Raw genomic sequence first — 18,354 nt, forward strand, 5'->3', positions numbered from 1 at the left:
CTCTGACCTGTGCCGCCCAGTGAAATGCTCCTTTTACATCATTTCTAAGGTAATAGTAAATCTATTCTTACAATAGTTTCGAAATTTACTTGAACAGTACAAAAGTAGCAGGCTCAACTTATTCTCTACTGTTACATAACTTAATATGCTAACTAAGACACTGGGCGGGGGCAAGCCAGCCTCAACTTGGTGCCGGTCCCAAGCCAGGGTTACTGGGGAGGGTTTGGCAGCAGGAAAGGCATCTGGCCATGAAAAATTAGCCAAAACCAATATGGCCAGTAGATTGTGGTGATGAAGTGTGGGACAGAGGTAGATGGAGAAAGCTGGCCAGAAACATGAACCCCACATAGAAGTGGGAAAAGATGCAGACAAAGAAGAAGACATAACTTAGTATGCTGTGTAACTCATATACCTTGATGCTTTTTGTTTTTGTTTTTTCAGTTACATACAATGCCTGTGATTGTACCTTAACTTAAAAGACATGACAGCATTTTTATATAAGACCAAATACAGAACAGCATACTGTACTATATAATAAAAATTGGAGAGAGAAATTTGAGCACAAGAATGTTATGAGTGAATTTTCAAGGCATTGCAAAATTTTATAAAGGCTTTGTCTTTTATATCAAGGCCTCTTCTGTATTTGGTGTTATATTACTGTGAGTAAATCCCAATTTCATGAATAGCAAACATGAGAATGGTAAGATCTCACTGTATGCTTCAGCCTTAAAGATATGCCACTCAAATTAAGAAAAAAAAAAAAATTACGTTACCTTGATACATATTCTTTATCATCACTTCCGGTAATTGTGCGTCGCCAAAAATGAATAGCAAATGTAAAAGCAGTGCCAAAGGCAAGATGAAAATAATATGAATTCCAAGGGACCCAATAATGGCGATCATAAATGTTGGGGTCAGTGTCATGCCATGTCCAATGAACAAACTTTACGCACATAATGTCATATGGCAAATCTATAAGTACTTCCATAAGTCCAGCTGTAAAAAAGGATTAAAATATATAAAGAAACTTTGTAATTCACCTAACTTATAGCTCCTTGCCTTACTCTTAATGCTCTAATCCACACGAGAGATTAAATCGTGCGGATGGGAAATTATCTTTTAAAAATTTAAATAATCTAATAACCCAGATACTGTATTTGGTAGATATAGGACACATTTATACGAAATGTAAATTCTACAGTATATAAATCACATGTAGCATAACTAAATGATAGCAAAGCATAAAAGTAAAAGGAATATAATGCAGAATTCCCAAAAAATTAAAAAGAATTTTATGAACCAAATTTCCTATGCTTCAATACATTTACACTTCCCTTTAGTAAATAGAGTTAATTGAAGTTATAGCAGACTAACAAGAACAATTATTTGTAGCAAAAAACTTTTGTCTGCAAACCCATCATTCATGTCCCAATTATTTTGAAGATCACAAGTTTGAGTTTGTCTCACTGAAAAATTTCTTATTTCTAAACAGTGCTCACCTGATGTTCATATTGCTTCATCTCTAAGAGAGTTTAAAATGTTAAAATTTTCCCATTTTCTTATGCTTCAATAAATACATGTCCTTACCAGAGGAACAGAACCCTCTAGCAGTAAGTTGCAGCATCAAGTAGTCTTGTCTTCAGTTATATTTGTAGAGTGGCCACGATCACACGCTCTCAGATTAATGTTCACATAAATACTGTGTTTTAAGATGTTTTCCATTATATTAATTAGCAATTATTGCCTGGAATGTTCACGGAAATTAATCTGAATTTTCTTTGTGTACAGTAGGCCCCCGCCATCAACATTAATCCATTCCGGAGTTGGTATCGTATGGTGAAAATGTCGTATGGCGGGCAATAGAATAGCTAATACGTCCAAAACCCCAGGTAAAAACCTTGAAAATTAGTACGTAACAAAATAGTATGGTAAGCACTATACTACAGTCGTCGTCGGCGCCCACTCGTGTCCGAGTATTGGGTTCTGTCGTTAGCCATCAGCCTCCTATCTGTGGGGTGGGTGCTTATGTCTGATGTGGCTGTTAAGTCCTAGTCTGTGGTGGAAGAGTCGCGGACAGCATTCACAAGGGAGGGTAGGTGGTGGGCGGGGCTGTTCTAATCGCTCTCTCCTTCTTCTCCTCCTAGCCTCCTCATTTTGTCTCCTCCTCTCCTCGAAGTCCACAGTACCATGATGTACTGTACTCCTCCAGGTTTTCCTGTCCCTGGCTGTTTCTTCCCATGAGGAAGGATCGATGTCAGTTAGAGCCAGGGTGCGCTTTAGTTGATCTTTATAGCGCATTTTCGGGGCTCCTCGTGGTCTGATGCCCTGGGTCAGTTCTCCGTAGAATATTTTCTTTGGGAGCCTAGATGGATCCATCCTATGCACGTGTCCTATCCAGCGGAGGCGGTGGTGGATGATGGTGGCCTCCACGCTGGTCAGCGAGGCACGTTCTAAGACTTCAATGTTGGTGGTGTGGCTCTCCCAGGGGATTTTCAAGATCTGCCAGTTTCATTTGTTGGAAGTGTTCTAGGTTTTTAAGATCGTTTTTATATAGCGTCCATATTTCACATGCATACAGGAGCGTGGAGAGGACTACTGCCTTGAACACCATTATTTTGGAGGTCATTGTCAGTGCGTGGTTGTTAAAAACGCGGCAGTTGAGTCGGCCAAAGGCGGAGTGGGCTGCCCTGATCCTGTTCTCCACGTCCTTTTTGCTTGTGGGAGCTGATGCTAGGATGCTCCCTAGGTAGGAGAACTGGTCCACCTGTTCTAACGGCTGGTCATTCACTGTGGTATTGAAGTTGGGGAGCATCAGTCCTGGTGGATGTTGGACGAGGGTCTTGGTTTTGTCTGTGTTGACTTGCATCACAAAACGTTCGTAGGCAGAGTTGTATGCATCAGCTAACGACAGCAGGTCCTCTGCCGTCTGACCTGGGGTGGCATTGTTGTCAGCATACTGCAGTTCTCGCACTGCACACAAGGTGGTCTTGGTTCTGGCGCGGAGTCTAGCGAGGTTGAAAGCGCCTCCATCCATGCGGAAACGTAGGTCGACTGAGGGTGTGTCTGGGGGAATCTCGTTGAGCATTGCTGCGGTGTATAGCGAGAAACACGTTGGGGCCAAAACACAGCCCTGCTTCAGGCCGCCGTTGATGGGGAATGGGTCTGAAAGAGAGTTCTGGTGGCAGACTCTCCCAACCATTCCGTCATGGAGGGCACGCACCAGCTTGACAAAATCGGGTGGGCAGCCTTTTGAGGACAGCCCACATGGCAGGTCGAGGTACTTTGTCGAAGGCCTTTTTCAAATCCCAGAAGATGAACATTATGGGCTGTTGTTGTTCGAGGCTCTTCTCTTGTAGTTGTCGCGCACAGAAGATCATGCCTATGGTCCCGCGGGAAGGTCGAAAGCCGCACTGGGATTCTGGCAGGACGTCTTCTGCGAGAATAAGGAGGCGGTCAAGGAGAATCCAAGCGAAAATCTTACTCGCGATGCTTAGTAGTGATATTCCCCGGTAGTTGTTACAGTTCTCCCTGTCTCCCTTCTTGAAGATGGTAGTGATGTTTGCATCGCGGAAGTCACTGGGGGGGTCTTGGTCTCCCTTATTTTCAGTATAAGGAGCATCAAACGGTTCCTCAAGCCGGGGCCACCGTGAGTGAGGAGCTCCAGCGGGATGTTGTCTGGCCCTGGGGCTTTGCCGGGCTTCATGCGCTGCAGGGCCTTGTTGAAGTCATGGATGGAGGGTGGTAGTGCCATCCAGTGACGGACGGGATGCTGCGGGGTCATTCGCAGGAGATCGTCTGGGGTGTCTGCTTGGTCATTGAGGAGGTTCTCAAAGTGAGACCTCCACCTGGCCAGGATGCCCTCGCTGTCGGTGATGGTCGTGGCCCCATCCGCGTCCTTCAGGCTGCCCACTGATGACCGTGTGGGACCGAATAACGTGTGGGACCGAATATTTCCTTTGTTGCTGCATAGAAGCTGCACAGGTCACGTTGGTCAGCGAAACTGTATTTCTGCAGCTTTTCTTTGCCACCAGGTGTTCTGGGCTTCACGGATCCCTCTTTGGCAACCAGCTTCAGCCACCTTATGAGCACATTTGTTAGCTGCTGTTGGTTGGTTTTCTAAAGTCAGGCGTGCTTGTCGTTTGGTTTCAATGAGAAGAGAGATGGTAGCATCATTCTCATCAAACCAATCCTGCCGTTTCTTGGTGGTGTAGCCTAGTGTTTCCTCCGCGGCACTAGCCATGGCGTTTCTGAGGGTGGTCCAGTGGTGCTCAACAGTGGCCTGACCCACGGGGTCTGCGAGGTATTGTTCGCAGGCCTCCTTGTAGTTCTGTGCCACCTGTGGGTTGCGGAGCTTACTACAATCAAAGCGTTGGTGTGGTACGCTGTCAGGTGCCCTTCTGGGTGGTCGTAGGGTCGTCACGGAGAGTCGGGAGATGAGGAGTCTGTGGTCCGTCCAGCAGTCGTCCGCTCCGGGCATGGATCGGGTGATGCGGACGTCTCCTCGGTCTCTGGCTCTGGTCAGGACGTAGTCCAGGGTGTGCCAGTGTTTAGACCTTGGGTGTCTCCATGTGGTCTTTTGTCGCTTTGGTAACTGGAAGATGGTGTTGGTTACCACAAGTTGGTGTTCTGCACACAGACCCAGTAGGAGTTGGCCATTGGCGTTGCAATTTCCAATGCCATGGCGGCCGATAATTCCCTCCCACAGGCGATGGTCTTTGCCTACTCGGGCATTAAAGTCGCCAAGCACAACGAGCTTGTCATTGGCGGGCACTGCCTGGATGGTGCGGTCGAGCTGGGTGTAGAGGGAAGCTTTGTTATCATCGGTTGAGGTCATAGTCGGGGCGTAGACAGAGATCAGGGTGAGGTGTCTGTCCCGCGTGATGAGGATGCGGACAGTCATCAGGCACTCACTGATGGCCTTGGGAGCGAGGTTGTGCTGCTGCACTAGCTGGGAACGGATGGCGAAGCCAACACCGTGGATGCGAGGCTCCTCTAGGGCCTTGCCTTTCCAGAAGATGGTGTAGCCTGTTCCAGCTTCCCTGATGTTGCCCTCTTCGGGTAGTCTGGTCTCGCTAAGAGCCGCCACATCAACATTGAAGCGGGCTAACTCCTTGCAGACGAGGGCTGTACGTCGTTCCGGGCTGTTGGTGTTCGTCACGTCTTGGAGGGTGCAGATGTTCCACGCATCTAAGGTTAATATTTTTTCCTTGTTGTTTCGACCGCATTAGTGGGATGCCCGCCAGCCGCGGTGAGCTGACCAGACGGGTTTGCCGTGTCCGATGTTTACCCCACCTTTTCTAGGGGCCTTCCCATGTGGGGAGGGCTGCGGTGTCCTCAATAGGCCAGCCCAGTCACGGGTCCAGCTGCCGAACTCTGGTGTCACGGCACCGTCACCAGAGAGCGACTGAATCTTGGACTCGCCGCCTGAGTGGAGTTGTGGGCTAAGGGCTTCCAGCTATCCAGGCCTGCCCCCTTCACCCACGGTGCTGTCGCCTCAGGACTTGCTAGTGGTGATGATGATGATGATGGTGAGAAAGAGATGAAGAAGGGTGGAGGAAACGACAGAATGCCAGTAGCTCGGTATATTGTTTTGGGTGGTCGTGGCTTTGCAACGGCCACGCACACACACTTGGCCCACATCGTTTTCACCGCGGCTCAAGATATATGAGACAGGTGGCTTCTCCGATGTTGGTTGCATCGGGCTGCCGGGTTCTTGTTATGTCAAGGCCCGCCTTGTTGCCTGCCCGACAGGCATTGCCCTCTTCCGCCGGCGCTGGGAAGCTCTGCCGTTGGGGTCTTGTTTGGTTTGATTTTGGAGTTTTCCTTCTCCTAGCCTTTGCCTATCTTAAAATAAAGGAGAAGGCCTATAGGGGTCCAGTCTTGGTCTGGTCTCTCAGAACTGGCCTTAGCGGTATGGTTGAGCCTGCCAGGGTGGATAAATTACCCCACCGCCATTGCCCAGCCCATCATTGGGACACTCAAGCCCCTCTACTGCAGCAAAGTGCTGGACCATCAGTATACTTATATATAATATACATATACTGTACAGTATATTATTAAATAACATTACAGGTATAAATAAAAATTATATACTGTACTGTACTGTACTGTAAAGGAAAAATTAAATTTTATTTACCTTTGGAGTGACGTGACTTGAGCTGGTAGTGGGTGGAGGCAGAGGGGGGAGGAGATGGTAGATATAAAAACATATCAATGCTAATTATGTTATGTACACTTAATAAATTTTTTCTTACTATTAAACACTTAAAATTAAAAATGCTTCTTTTTATTATTTTTGTCTTTTGAAATTTTTTTTTTATTTTTTTTTTTAGAACTTAAAAAATTACTCTTTTAGTTTTTTTTAATAGAATCACTATTATCATCTTTGCTTTGTGACACTTCTCTTTTGGAGAAATATCTATCCAAAGAAGCCTGTTTCTGACGATTCCTCAACATACAGTGGTACCTCTACATACGAATGTCCCAACATACGAATTTTCCAACATACTAAGTAAAATTCGACCAAATTTCTGCCTCGACATCCGAAGTGTTGCTCCAACATATGAAGTAAACATTACGCCATTGAGCGTCGAGTGCTCAGTTCTCTGTTCTTGTGTGTATCGTGTGGTTGTCCTCTGTTTGGTCTGTTATTAACAGTGCTTATTTTCTTCCTTTTCTCACATTTCCTTTTTGATTTTACCTATAATCATGGTGCCTAAGAAGCTAAGTTTCAGTACAGGAAGAAGGCAATTCTTTCATTAGAATTGAAGCAAGAAATTATAGAAAAACATGAGAGCAGTGTGCATGTGAGTGATACTGAATGGCTAAACAATATGGCCAGAATAGGCCTATGATCTCGAGGATCATCAAGCTGAAGGCAGCCATTAAAGCAAATAACCATCGAAGGGGATCACCATTATTACAAGACATCATAGCAATACCCTGGAAGAGATAGAACGCCTTTTGTTGATAGGGACAAAGGACAAAGAGATTGTTGGCAACGATCATTTGTGAGAAGGGCCAGCGTGATGAACAGAAAGAAAAAAGTGAAGCAAAGAAAACCAAGATAGCATTAGCAAGCTCTTTTAAATAAGACTTCTCTCTTTTTCTGTTTCTCTATAAACATAGCATTAACATGTTCTTTAAATAAAATCTCTCTCTCTCTCTCTCTCTCTCTCTCTCTCTCTCTCTCTCTCGTTCTTCTTCGCTGTTATAGTGTTAGATACGTCTATTATTTTTTTTTCCGAGAGAGAGAGATTAAACAAAAATGTGTTTAGAGTACATATGATTTTTAACAGCGTCAACGAGTTGAAAAACAATTAAATGTAACTAAGAAAGTAATAACAGCTAATCTGAATTCCTTTATTAACTAAAACAAATATTGATACAAACACACTCGTGTGCGTATGCACAAACACACACACACAGGTGCAAGAATTGCTACGCAGTAAGAGAGACGGTCGGGGAGGAGGTAGAGATGGTGACTGCGATAACATACCATACTCACTGAAAGTGATGAAAATAAAAAATCAAAAGAAAAAAAAAATGTAAAAAATATGAAATATAAAAATAAAAAAAATAAATAAGCTAAGTTAGATTAAAATTTCCGTAGTGTAAGTTACGGTATGTTATCGCAGTCACCATCTCTACCTCCTCGCCAATCATGTCTCCTCGTGCGTGTGTGTGTGTGTGTTTGCGCATACGCACACGAGTGTGTTTGTACCAATATTTGTTTTAGTTAATAAAGGAATTCATATTCACTGATATTGTTTTTTTAGTTACATTTAACTGTCTTTCAACTTGTTAACGCTGTTAAAAATCATATGTACACAACACATTTTTGTTTAATCTCTCTCTCTCTCTCTCTCTCTCTCTCTCTCTCTCAGAAAAAATTAATAGAGGTCTCTAACACTAACAGTGAAGAAGAACAAGAGAGAGAGAGAGAGAGAGAGAGAGAGAGAGAGAGAGAGAGAGAGAGAGAGAGAGAGAGAGAGAGAGAGAGAGAGAGAGAGAGAGAGTATTTATTTAAAGAACATGTTAACACCATGTCTACCTTCTCGCCGATCGTCCGTCTCCTCCTGGCGTAGCAAATCCAACACCTGCGTTGGCCTGTCTCTAAGGTAAAGTGGCAATAAAACACATTTTTTATTTATTATTTCTTTATAATTATCTTTTTTACATGCTTCTTTCATATTATGCAGTTATGTTATTGTTATGTGTAATTATGTGTAGCCATTTATTAAGGATTTATTAAGGGTTTTTAGGGTGAGGAACGAATTAAATGAATTACCATGTATTCTTATGGGAAAATTGGTTTCTACATCCGAACATTTTCTACATCTGAAGTCAGTTGTGGAACGAATTAAATTCGTATGTAGAGGTACCACTGTATTTCTAAAATGACTCATACACTTGTCATTAACACTCTCCATAAAACGACCTGTCTGAAGTTTTTCTGGGTGTTTTTTTTTTTCAATGAAACTCGCAAGGTTTTCATACCAACCGATAGCTTCCCTTATTTCTGCTGATATTTCTTCAGTCTCCCTCCCATCCTCGCCACCACTAGAGCTGTGTTCTTCTTGAATGATGGTCAACTGCATTGCCTCCAACTCCTTCAAGCCTTCAGTCGTAAGCTCCTCCCTGTGCTCCTCGATAAGGTTATGGACGTCAGCCTCATCGACAAAAAGCCCCATGGACCCCCCCCCCCCCCCCCGGTTGAAATTATTTTCTCAACATCACCCTCAGGGATAGGACCCTCAACGGCCTCGTCTTCGGTTGAGGGATTGAAACCTTCGAAGTCTCGTTCTGTCACAACAGCTGGCCACAGTTTCTTCCATGAGGAGTTCAAGGTGTGCCGTAAAACCTCATTCCAAGCTTTGTCGATCATCTTCAGGCATTGAACGATGTCAAAATGCCCCTGCCAAAATTCACGGAGGGTGAGTTGAGTGCTTTTCAGTCTCTTCGAAGCATCTTTTGAACAGATGCTTCTTGTAAAGCTTCTTAAAGTTGGCAGTCACTTGCTAGTCCATAGGTTGGAGGAGAGGGGTGGTGTTTGGTAGCAGATAGAGAACCTTGATGAAGGAGAAGTCAGAATGAATGATGTCCTCGAGGCCAGGAGGGTGAGCAGGGGCATTGTCCAGTACCAGGAGACATTTGAGAGGAAGATTGGCATTAGACTTCCAAAATACCGAGAGCCTCTCCTTCGTGATATTTCATGCCTTGAAGGCACGAGGATTCCCTGAGTGGTATACCAGTAGGGGCTTAATTTTTAAGTCCCCACTGGCATTTGCATAAAATGTAACCGTAAGTCTGTCCTTCATCGGTTCATGGCCAGGAAATTTCTTTTTTTCAGCTGTGATATATACGGCGGGGCATTTTCTTCCAGAAAAGGCCAGTTTCATCACAGTTAAACACTTACTGAGGAATGTAGCCTTCTCTGGAAATTGATTTCTCAAACTTCTTGAGGAATTCTTCTGCTGCTTTCTTGTAAGAACTGGCCGCTTCTCCATGCCTGACGACTGAGTGAATACCAGTCCTCTACCTAAAACGATCAAACCACCCATGAGAAGCCTTGAACTCTTGGGGGGCTTGCTGCGATGTTCCTTCGTCTCCGCCGGCTCTCTGGGCTTCCACGAGATCGGCGAAGATGGCACTCGCCTTGTGCGAAATTACCGATTGCATGAGTGTATCACCAGCAATTTCCTTCTCTTTAATCCATAGTAGAAGGAGTCTCTCCATCTCGTTGTTGATTGAGGTCCTTCCACTGCCTTTAGAAGACTTACTTGCTTTAATGGCTTCCTTGTTCTTGATAATTGTACCAATCGTAGACTGGTTACGGCCATACATACTAGCAAGGGTAACAATGCGCATGCCTTCTTCGTATTTCTGTATTATTTCCAGCTTCGTTTCCATAGTAATCATCTTCTTACTTCTCCCTTTAACATTACTAGCAATCTTGGGACCCATGACTAACAAATTAAAGTTAGAATTAAGCACTAAAATGCACAAAAAATATGATATCACAAGCACTCACACGAGATCAAGTCTTTACGAAACACACACGAGATTCTGAACTGAGCGCGCGTATAACAAAGAGAGAGAGAGGCAGCATCTCTCTCAGGCATTGTGGAAGGGATTTTGGCCAATAGCGTATCGGCACCTTAGTGACGCCAACCAATAGCAGACCAGCTTCTTAGTGACATATGCAGTAACGTATGAGCGTGGTGGTAGGCTAGTGACTCGCACAGTCGTACGCGTAAAAACCGCCAAGTTTGAGTTTTGGAATTCGATGCCGTAAGGTGGGGAAAAATTTCGTAACGAGGGGACGAAAAAACATCGTATTCCACACCGTAACGTGAAAAAAACGTGAGCTGGGGACGCCATACCCCAGGGGTCTATTGTATCATGCTTTAAATAATTACTGTGAAGAGTGTGTTTCACTTTCGGTACAACTCACGGAAAATTACAGTATGTTTCAACGGCTGTCGTTGAAGTTAACTGTTCTCGCTCAAAAGGAAACTTGCTGTTAGTTCAGGGGAAAAGCTGGAGAAGACCAGACTTGTTGATTATAGCAGGGGGTACGATGATATTGACATGCGACCACCTTTAGACAACACACAAGTTCAGCCATCTTTCGATAGTGATGAGCTTCACAAGCTCTTGTCATCAGTGAATTCTCACTTAGTCATAGTAATTCAGGTCTTTCTCAATCCATTGCCAAACATAACCCAATTCCAAATAGTCATTCTAATACTAATAACATTTTATTAAGTAAAGGGTCTGAAAGTTCGCTGTGCTCCACAGATCCAAAAGCCTCACAAAGAGCCTCAAAAATCTCTCCATACTTTAGTTCCTTCTTACATTAAACCCTTGCAAAACAACAATTTCAGTTACTTTATAAGCCAATTAGATTGTGAGGCACAAGACCATGTGGGTTGTATTGATCCTAATATCCATCCACTTGCTAAAGTACTGTAAGTGCTTCACACCAATCTCATATTACTTATGTGGATAGCGTGTCATATCGTATGATTCCCTCAAATCCTGAGGAGGTGGACGAAGTTTCAACTAATTTGGGTTGTTTTTTCATCCTGTTTTCGACGACAGTGCTTGATGTTTGCTTGTAATCTCAGCCACTAGCTCGTATCACATTAATGTTAACAATGTTAATGTAGGCGCTTGTTTCAAGTAGCATAAGAATTGAGAAGTGTTATTGGAATGATTCACTGCGCAGTTGATTCTAGTGTTCAAGAAAATTTCTTTGATCAGCAACGTCTACGTTCATTGTTCATACAGGGAATGATGGTTGTACTACCACTCCAGACTGTCTCTGTTACAACCTAACTAGTTTGGTTTATGTTATTTTGGGATTTTAATGCCAATAACTTCTTTTAGGGAATGAACTTAAATAAGTTCACTAACTTGACTGGTAAGTCAGCATAGTATGTCATACTCATACCCTCCATAAACAAAATTCCCCATAAACTAAAACTACTTTCCTCAGCCTTAATGAGCAACACAAAAAGGGGTTGTTCTTTCCACAACAAAAAATTTCCTTCTGAACATTGTATCCTCTCTGGTTCCATAGAAAAATAATTGCTAATAGGAACTTTGAGATATTGTACTCTTTACAATGATTAATTAAAAATCAGTGCTTTCTCTATGCAGAAAGTTAACTAAACGAGTAGTTATAAGTTTGGCAAAAGGGTGTGAATGACCAAAATTACCATTATTATGGAAAGAATCTCTGGACTTTTGAAATTTAACAAAGGAACTCGGTGAAGTCAAGAGCTTTTGAAGCTCATCACTATCGAAAATTGCCTAAACTTGTGTTGTCCCTTCCTTGCCAACTAAGCATATCTGCTAATCCACTCCATTTGTCAGAATGCATTTGGCTAACAATCCTACGGCATAGATTGCTTTCCTGAAACACATCTGTTTTGTCAGCTTGCAGAGCTAAATGTAAACCAATATGGTGGTGTTGTCACAACAACCTACTGGTTGACACCTCTAAATTCTTGGAATAGTTGCAGTGCATAAAAGGCTACTAGCCTCAGGACATCAAAGAGTAGATGCTTTCTTCTGATAATATCTCTGAGATGACCAGGTAATTAAGGTGTGCACCTTTCCACGCATCTGATCACATTTGCATGTCAATAGCTGGTGAGTCGGATGGGACAACCCTGTGAGAGCTCTTCATTCAGTAAGATTGTCTCAGTGGAACGAGCAGGGAGGAAGATTTCTGGAGACTGATCGTTAATTCTTCAAACAAACTGAAGAGATCGTTGGCAAAGGAGCCCACTTAAGAAGCAAGCTTCTCTGGTGAAGAAAGGTGCTGAGCTAGAAGATGTATGTTTTGACAGAATGGATGTGCTACTTCTTTGGACATGATGATGTGATTGTCTAACTACCAGACTCTTCCTCATGTCATGCTTACCATCCACCCCTCCTAAGAGAGGTGGTATCAAAAGGAACCCTTTCCTATGATTACGGCTGACTAGACTTCTTTTAAATTGTTTGGCTAGTACTTCTTCTTCTGAGAAATGAACAGAGAGGAAGAAGAAAATACACATCTTTTTAGGCTCTCCAAAGAAAGAGAGGTGTCAAAAGTATGAACGATGCTCTCCCGAGAGGAGAAACTACATTAGTTGCTTCAACAGGAACCTCAGCACTAGGGAAGACTGTCACAGGGAGGAGTAGCACACTCACAGAGGAGCAGCAGCTCCAGACCTCCCTGTACAGGGGAAGAGGCACAACGGGTGACTGGTCGGGGGAAGCACAGGGAAACCCCTTTCCTCCCCCACTCCTCTGGCACCAGGGCAACATGTCCTTTTTGGTATTGGTGCCCAGGGAGGGGAAACAACTGCAGAACAATATCAGGGGGACTAGTTTAAGGATATTTTTAATGGGAAGGAAACATTCCAGGAGTGAATGAGTAACTGGGAACATTTGAGACAATAAATGTTAGCGCAATAGGATTTATTTAGGGCTGGGATGAAACAAACAAAACCACTACATATACAAGAGCTACAGTACTTAAAATATGGTAGAGACCATTCTGGTAATAAATAAAGCATTCCAAAATATATCAAATCACTTCTAAGTATTCTTAATTATGTTGCTAAATTGGGTCATTGACTTAAAGAATAAGAAAAGCAAAATCACCAAACTAAGCTAATCATTTGAAATTATAATTGACAAAGAGCATAATGAATGTTCTCCATAGAAAGGAAAAAATAATCACTTGAGTAAATGGCTAAACTGTGTATATTAATGAAACCATGCACTTAGGAAACACTGCATGTTCAGTTGAGAATAAATAAGGGCAGAGTTTATAATTGTATGGACAAAATTACTTAGATACTTAGATGAAATGTTTCAAGAGAAAAATTATGCACTAAAATCAATATCATTTAAAGAATTTACTATGCGCTGTTACAATGGAAAATACCAAAATGTACTGTACCTGCCATGGGTTCAGCCCATCTGGGAAGTTTCATATGAGCTACCATATAAGCTGCATTGTACATAAAAGCTGGATCTGTAAAAAAAATGTAAAATATGATGTAGATTTACAGTATATATATCAGTGTGAATACAGCTTGCAAAATTTCATGAAAGGAGAAACTGTATGGATATGAAAAAAATATAGAGGAGGTTATTTATAAAAATTTTACTTCATAAAAAAATGCATTTACTGTACTTCTTTAATACATACCTATTACTATAGTTCAACACAGCCTACCAATGGTCTTTGAAAGATCAGCATGATTTAGAAAAATTGTGATACAATTAAGACAACAGGTTTCTGAATACATTGTCACAAAGCCTTTACTTCAACAAAATCTGAACACCAACTTAGGCAGGAGGTGTGATGAGCTACTGATGCTCTGAAGGTGAGAAGGTCTTGAGAAAGACAAGAGATTTCCTGGGAAGAAAAATGAGAAAACAAAACAAATAGTTCAAGAGGAACAAGAGTCAGGAGTTTGATAGTGTCCCTATTTGAAAATCTGTTGGTCTCTAAAAAGGACGTTGAACTACAACAGCTAATGAAAAGAGAAAAGACATCTTTAAAGCATTAGCTCTCTCTGACAAATTATTGTGCCCTGGGTGGTTGAGAAAGACAACTGTGACGAGGCAAGAGTAGGTTGACTCAAAAGCGGGATGGAAGCAACTGAGTACTTTATAATAGATACATCGAGTATATACAGACATCAGGTCCCGGAAAGGTCACAAAATACAACATGCTATTTTTTGTCCAACCGGCAACCAGTTCTGTTAAGAGTTAACAATAAGAAATAGGCAGACAGGTTCATGCAAGTTGCTGTCAGTGCAAGGGGAGAGCAAAGATACAAAGGATAATATATACAAAAAAGAGAAAAGTCGTTAATATGTACGATCATGTGACACACAGGTGGTACACAACCTTAAAATCTCATGGAAGAGATGTTGACCAAAAGTATGGTCAACCTAAGATAAGCAGCACGGATATGATATCAACTGCGACTATACCCTGTGAAGCAATAACAACCTGAATAAGTTCAAAAGAGAAAGTTTCTTTTCACTCGGTTATCTATATAGAGGAGCTAGCAGGAAATGCCTTTCCAAGTAGGAGGTACAAAATACAGTGACAAACTTTCTGTGAGAATAAGGCCTGAATGCTACAGAAAAAAAGGAAAACTTTTTCTTGAATACACTTGATTGTATGAAACGTTAAAAAAAAATGGGGATCTCACTCCTTTATGGAGCTCCAGCAGATGAGACAACACACTTCTAGATCTCCTTCAATCAAAGATACCAAAGTTTTGCGTCCTCATAATGAAGAGCCATGTGAAAGCAAGTAGTCCATGGTTTCATCAGGCTTAAGAGTGTTTCAACTCAAATAAATAGCCTACCTGAAGCATATGTTCAAAATATCATAACATTCTTTCAAAATAGAAGACATTCTATACTGACTGCCATATAGTATTTATAATTACTGAAGGGAAAGCAAACTGCTTAAATGAGTATGTGATTATGAGATTGGGTACATAATGTAATGCAAGGAAATCCCAGTGCTGCCTACAGATAGATTAAATAAAGAGAAAAGGCTACCTGGATCAAGTACAGGGAGAGCTTGGAATTGTTATTTTTGAAGAAAAAATGCCGAAGCTAAATTCCACAGACAATGTTGGACTGTTCTTAAAAATTACAATGTATATCATATATTCTATTAAGGCGTGCAAACTTGAGTAAAGCCTGTTGATCTCAGGAGAAGTATGATACATTTCCTAGCTGGATGAGAAATAAAAGACCTGAGGAGCAGCTCCACTGAATTCAGGCATCTAAAATGTTATTTTCCTTAGTAAAATAAATTTTTGAATATACTTACCCGGTGATCATGTAGCTGTCAACTCCGTTGCCCGACAGAAATCTAAGGTCGGGATACGCCAGCGATCGCTATACAGGTGGGGGTGTACACAACAGCGCCATCTGTGAGCAGGTACTCAAGTACTTCTTGTCAACAAGAACTCAATTTTCTCCTCGGTCCACTGGTTCTCTATGGGGAGGAAGGGAGGGTCCTTAAATTCATGATCATCGGGTAAGTATATTCAAAAATTTATTTTACTAAGTAAAATAACATTTTTCAATATTAATCTTACCCGATGATCATGTAGCTGATTCACACCCAGGGTGGTGGGTGGAGACCAGCATACATGTTAACATTAGAAGCTAAGTATCCCGTATTTCATTTTAGCAGTTATTCAAAATAACAAACATAAAATAAATAAGTACCTGGTAAGGAAGTCGACTTGAACCATTACTCTGCCTTTATTAAGTACGTCTTCCTTACTGAGCCTAGCGATCCTCTTAGGATGCTGAGCGACTCCTAGGTGCTGAAGTATGAAGGGCTGCAACCCATACTAAAGGACCTCATCACAACCTCTAATCTAGGCGCTTCTCAAGAAAGAATTTGACCACCCGCCAAATCAACCAGGATGCGGAAGGCTTCTTAGCCTTCCGTACAACCCAAAAAACAACAAGTAAAAAGCATTTCAAGAGAAAGATTAAAAAAGGTTATGGGATTATGGGAATGTAGTGGTTGAGCCCTCACCTACTACTGCACTCGCTGCTACGAATGGTCCCAGGGTGTAGCAGTTCTCGTAAAGAGACTGGACATCTTTGAGGTAAAATGATGCGAACACTGACTTGCTTCTCCAATAGGTTGCATCCATAACACTCTGCAGAGAACGGTTCTGTTTGAAGGCCACTGAAGTAGCGACAGCCCTAACTTCATGTGTCCTTACCTTCAGCAAAGCAAGGTCTTCTTCCTTCAGATGAGAATGGGCCTCTCTAATCAAAAGCCTGATGTAGTAAGAAACTGCGTTCTTAGACATCGGTAAAGCAGGTTTCTTGATAGAACACCATAAAGCTTCTGATTGTCCTCGTAATGGCTTTGTACGTCTTAAATAGTACTTAAGAGCTCTTACTGGGCAAAGTACTCTCTCTAGTTCGTTCCCCACCAAGTTGGACAGGCTTGGGATCTCGAACGACTTGGGCCAAGGACGAGAAGGAAGCTCGTTTTTAGCCAAAAAACCGAGCTGCAAGGAACATGTAGCCGTTTCAGATGTAAAACCTATGTTCCTGCTGAAGGTGTGGATCTCACTGACTCTTTTAGCTGTAGCTAAGCACACGAGGAAAAGAGTCTTTAATGTGAGATCCTTAAAAGAGGCTGATTGAAGCGGTTCGAATCTTGCTGACATCAGGAACCTTAAAACCACGTCCAGGTTCCAGCCTGGTGTGGACAACCGACGCTCCTTTGAGGTCTCAAAAGACCTAAGGAGGTCCTGTAGATCTTTGTTGGTGGAAAGATCTAAGCCTCTGTGGCGGAAGACCGCTGCCAACATGCTTCTGTAACCCTTGATCGTAGGAGCTGATAGGGATCTTACATTCCTTAGATGTAACAGGAAGTCAGCTATCTGCGTTACAGAGGTACTGGTTGAGGAAACTGCATTCGCCTTGCACCAGCTTCGGAAGACTTCCCATTTTGACTGATAGACTCTGAGAGTGGATGTCCTCCTTGCTCTGGCAATCGCTCTGGCTGCCTCCTTCGAAAAGCCTCTAGCTCTTGAGAGTCTTTCGATAGTCTGAAGGCAGTCAGACGAAGAGCGTGGAGGCTTGGGTGTACCTTCTTTACGTGCGGCTGACGCAGAAGGTCCACTCTTAGAGGAAGAGTCCTGGGAACGTCTACTAGCCATTGCAGTACCTCGGTGAACCATTCTCTCGCGGGCCAGAGGGGACCAACCAACGTCAACCGTGTCCCTTCGTGAGAGGCGAACTTCTGAAGTACCCTGTTGACAATCTTGAACGGAGGGAACGCATACAGGTCTAGATGGGACCAATCCAGAAGAAAGGCATCCACGTGAACTGCTGCTGGGTTTGGAATCGGAGAACAATACATCGGGAGCCTCTTGGTCATCGAGGTAGCGAATAGATCTATGGTGGGCTGACCCCACAGGGCCCATAGTCTGCTGCAAACATTCTTGTGAAGGGTCCACTCTGTGGGGATGACCTGACCCTTCCGGCTGAGGCGATCTGCCATGACATTCATGTCGCCCTGAATGAACCTCGTTACCAGCGAAATCTTTCGATCTTTTGACCAAATGAGGAGGTCCCTTGCGATCTCGAACAACTTCCTCGAATGAGTCCCTCCTTGCTTGGAGATGTACGCCAAGGCTGTGGTGTTGTCGGAGTTCACCTCCACCACCTTGTTTAGCTGGAGGGACTTGAAGTTTATCAAGGCCAGATGAACTGCCAAAAGCTCCTTGCAGTTGATGTGAAGTGTCCTTTGCTCCTGATTCCACGTGCACGAGCATTCCTGTCCGTCCAGTGTCGCACCCCAGCCCGTGTCCGATGCGTCCGAGAAGAGACGGTGGTCGGGGGTCTGAACAGCCAATGGTAGACCTTCCTTGAGAAGAATGCTGTCCTTCCACCACGTCAGTGTAGACCTCATCTCTTCGGAAATAGGCACTGAGATCGCCTCTAGCGTCATGTCCTTTCTCCAGTGAGCAGCTAGATGATACTGAAGGGGGTGGAGGTGGAGTCTCCCTAACTCGATGAACTGGGCCAGCGATGAAAGTGTCCCTGTTAGACTCATCCACTGCCTGACTGAACATCGGTTCCTTCTCAGCATGCTCTGGATGCATTCTAGGGCTTGACTGATCCTTGGGGCCGACGGAAAAGCCCGAAAAGCTCGACTCTGAATCTCCATACCGAGATAGACAATGGTTTGGGATGGGACGAGTTGTGACTTCTCTAAATTGACCAGGAGGCCCAATTCCTTGGTCAGATCCATAGTCCATCTGAGATTCTCCA

At 43.2% G+C, this 18,354-nt stretch overlaps 1 protein-coding gene across 5 annotated transcripts in view; it reads right to left on the minus strand.

Annotated features, from left to right (window-relative positions):
• LOC137652159 (uncharacterized) overlaps positions 1–18,354 on the minus strand; it is a 130,606-nt gene that overhangs the window by 28,395 nt on the left and 83,857 nt on the right. For all 5 annotated transcript variants that reach the window (XM_068385365.1, XM_068385366.1, XM_068385364.1 and 2 more), the window contains 2 exons: positions 13,466–13,540; positions 774–996 (listed from right to left, as the gene is read on the minus strand). In XM_068385365.1, the coding sequence (XP_068241466.1) occupies positions 774–996; positions 13,466–13,540 (298 nt within the window). The remainder of the gene's footprint in view (positions 1–773; positions 997–13,465; positions 13,541–18,354) is intronic.

This window comes from Palaemon carinicauda, chromosome 13, assembly GCF_036898095.1.
Source record: "Palaemon carinicauda isolate YSFRI2023 chromosome 13, ASM3689809v2, whole genome shotgun sequence".
Classification (NCBI taxonomy): Eukaryota; Metazoa; Arthropoda; class Malacostraca; order Decapoda; family Palaemonidae; genus Palaemon; species Palaemon carinicauda.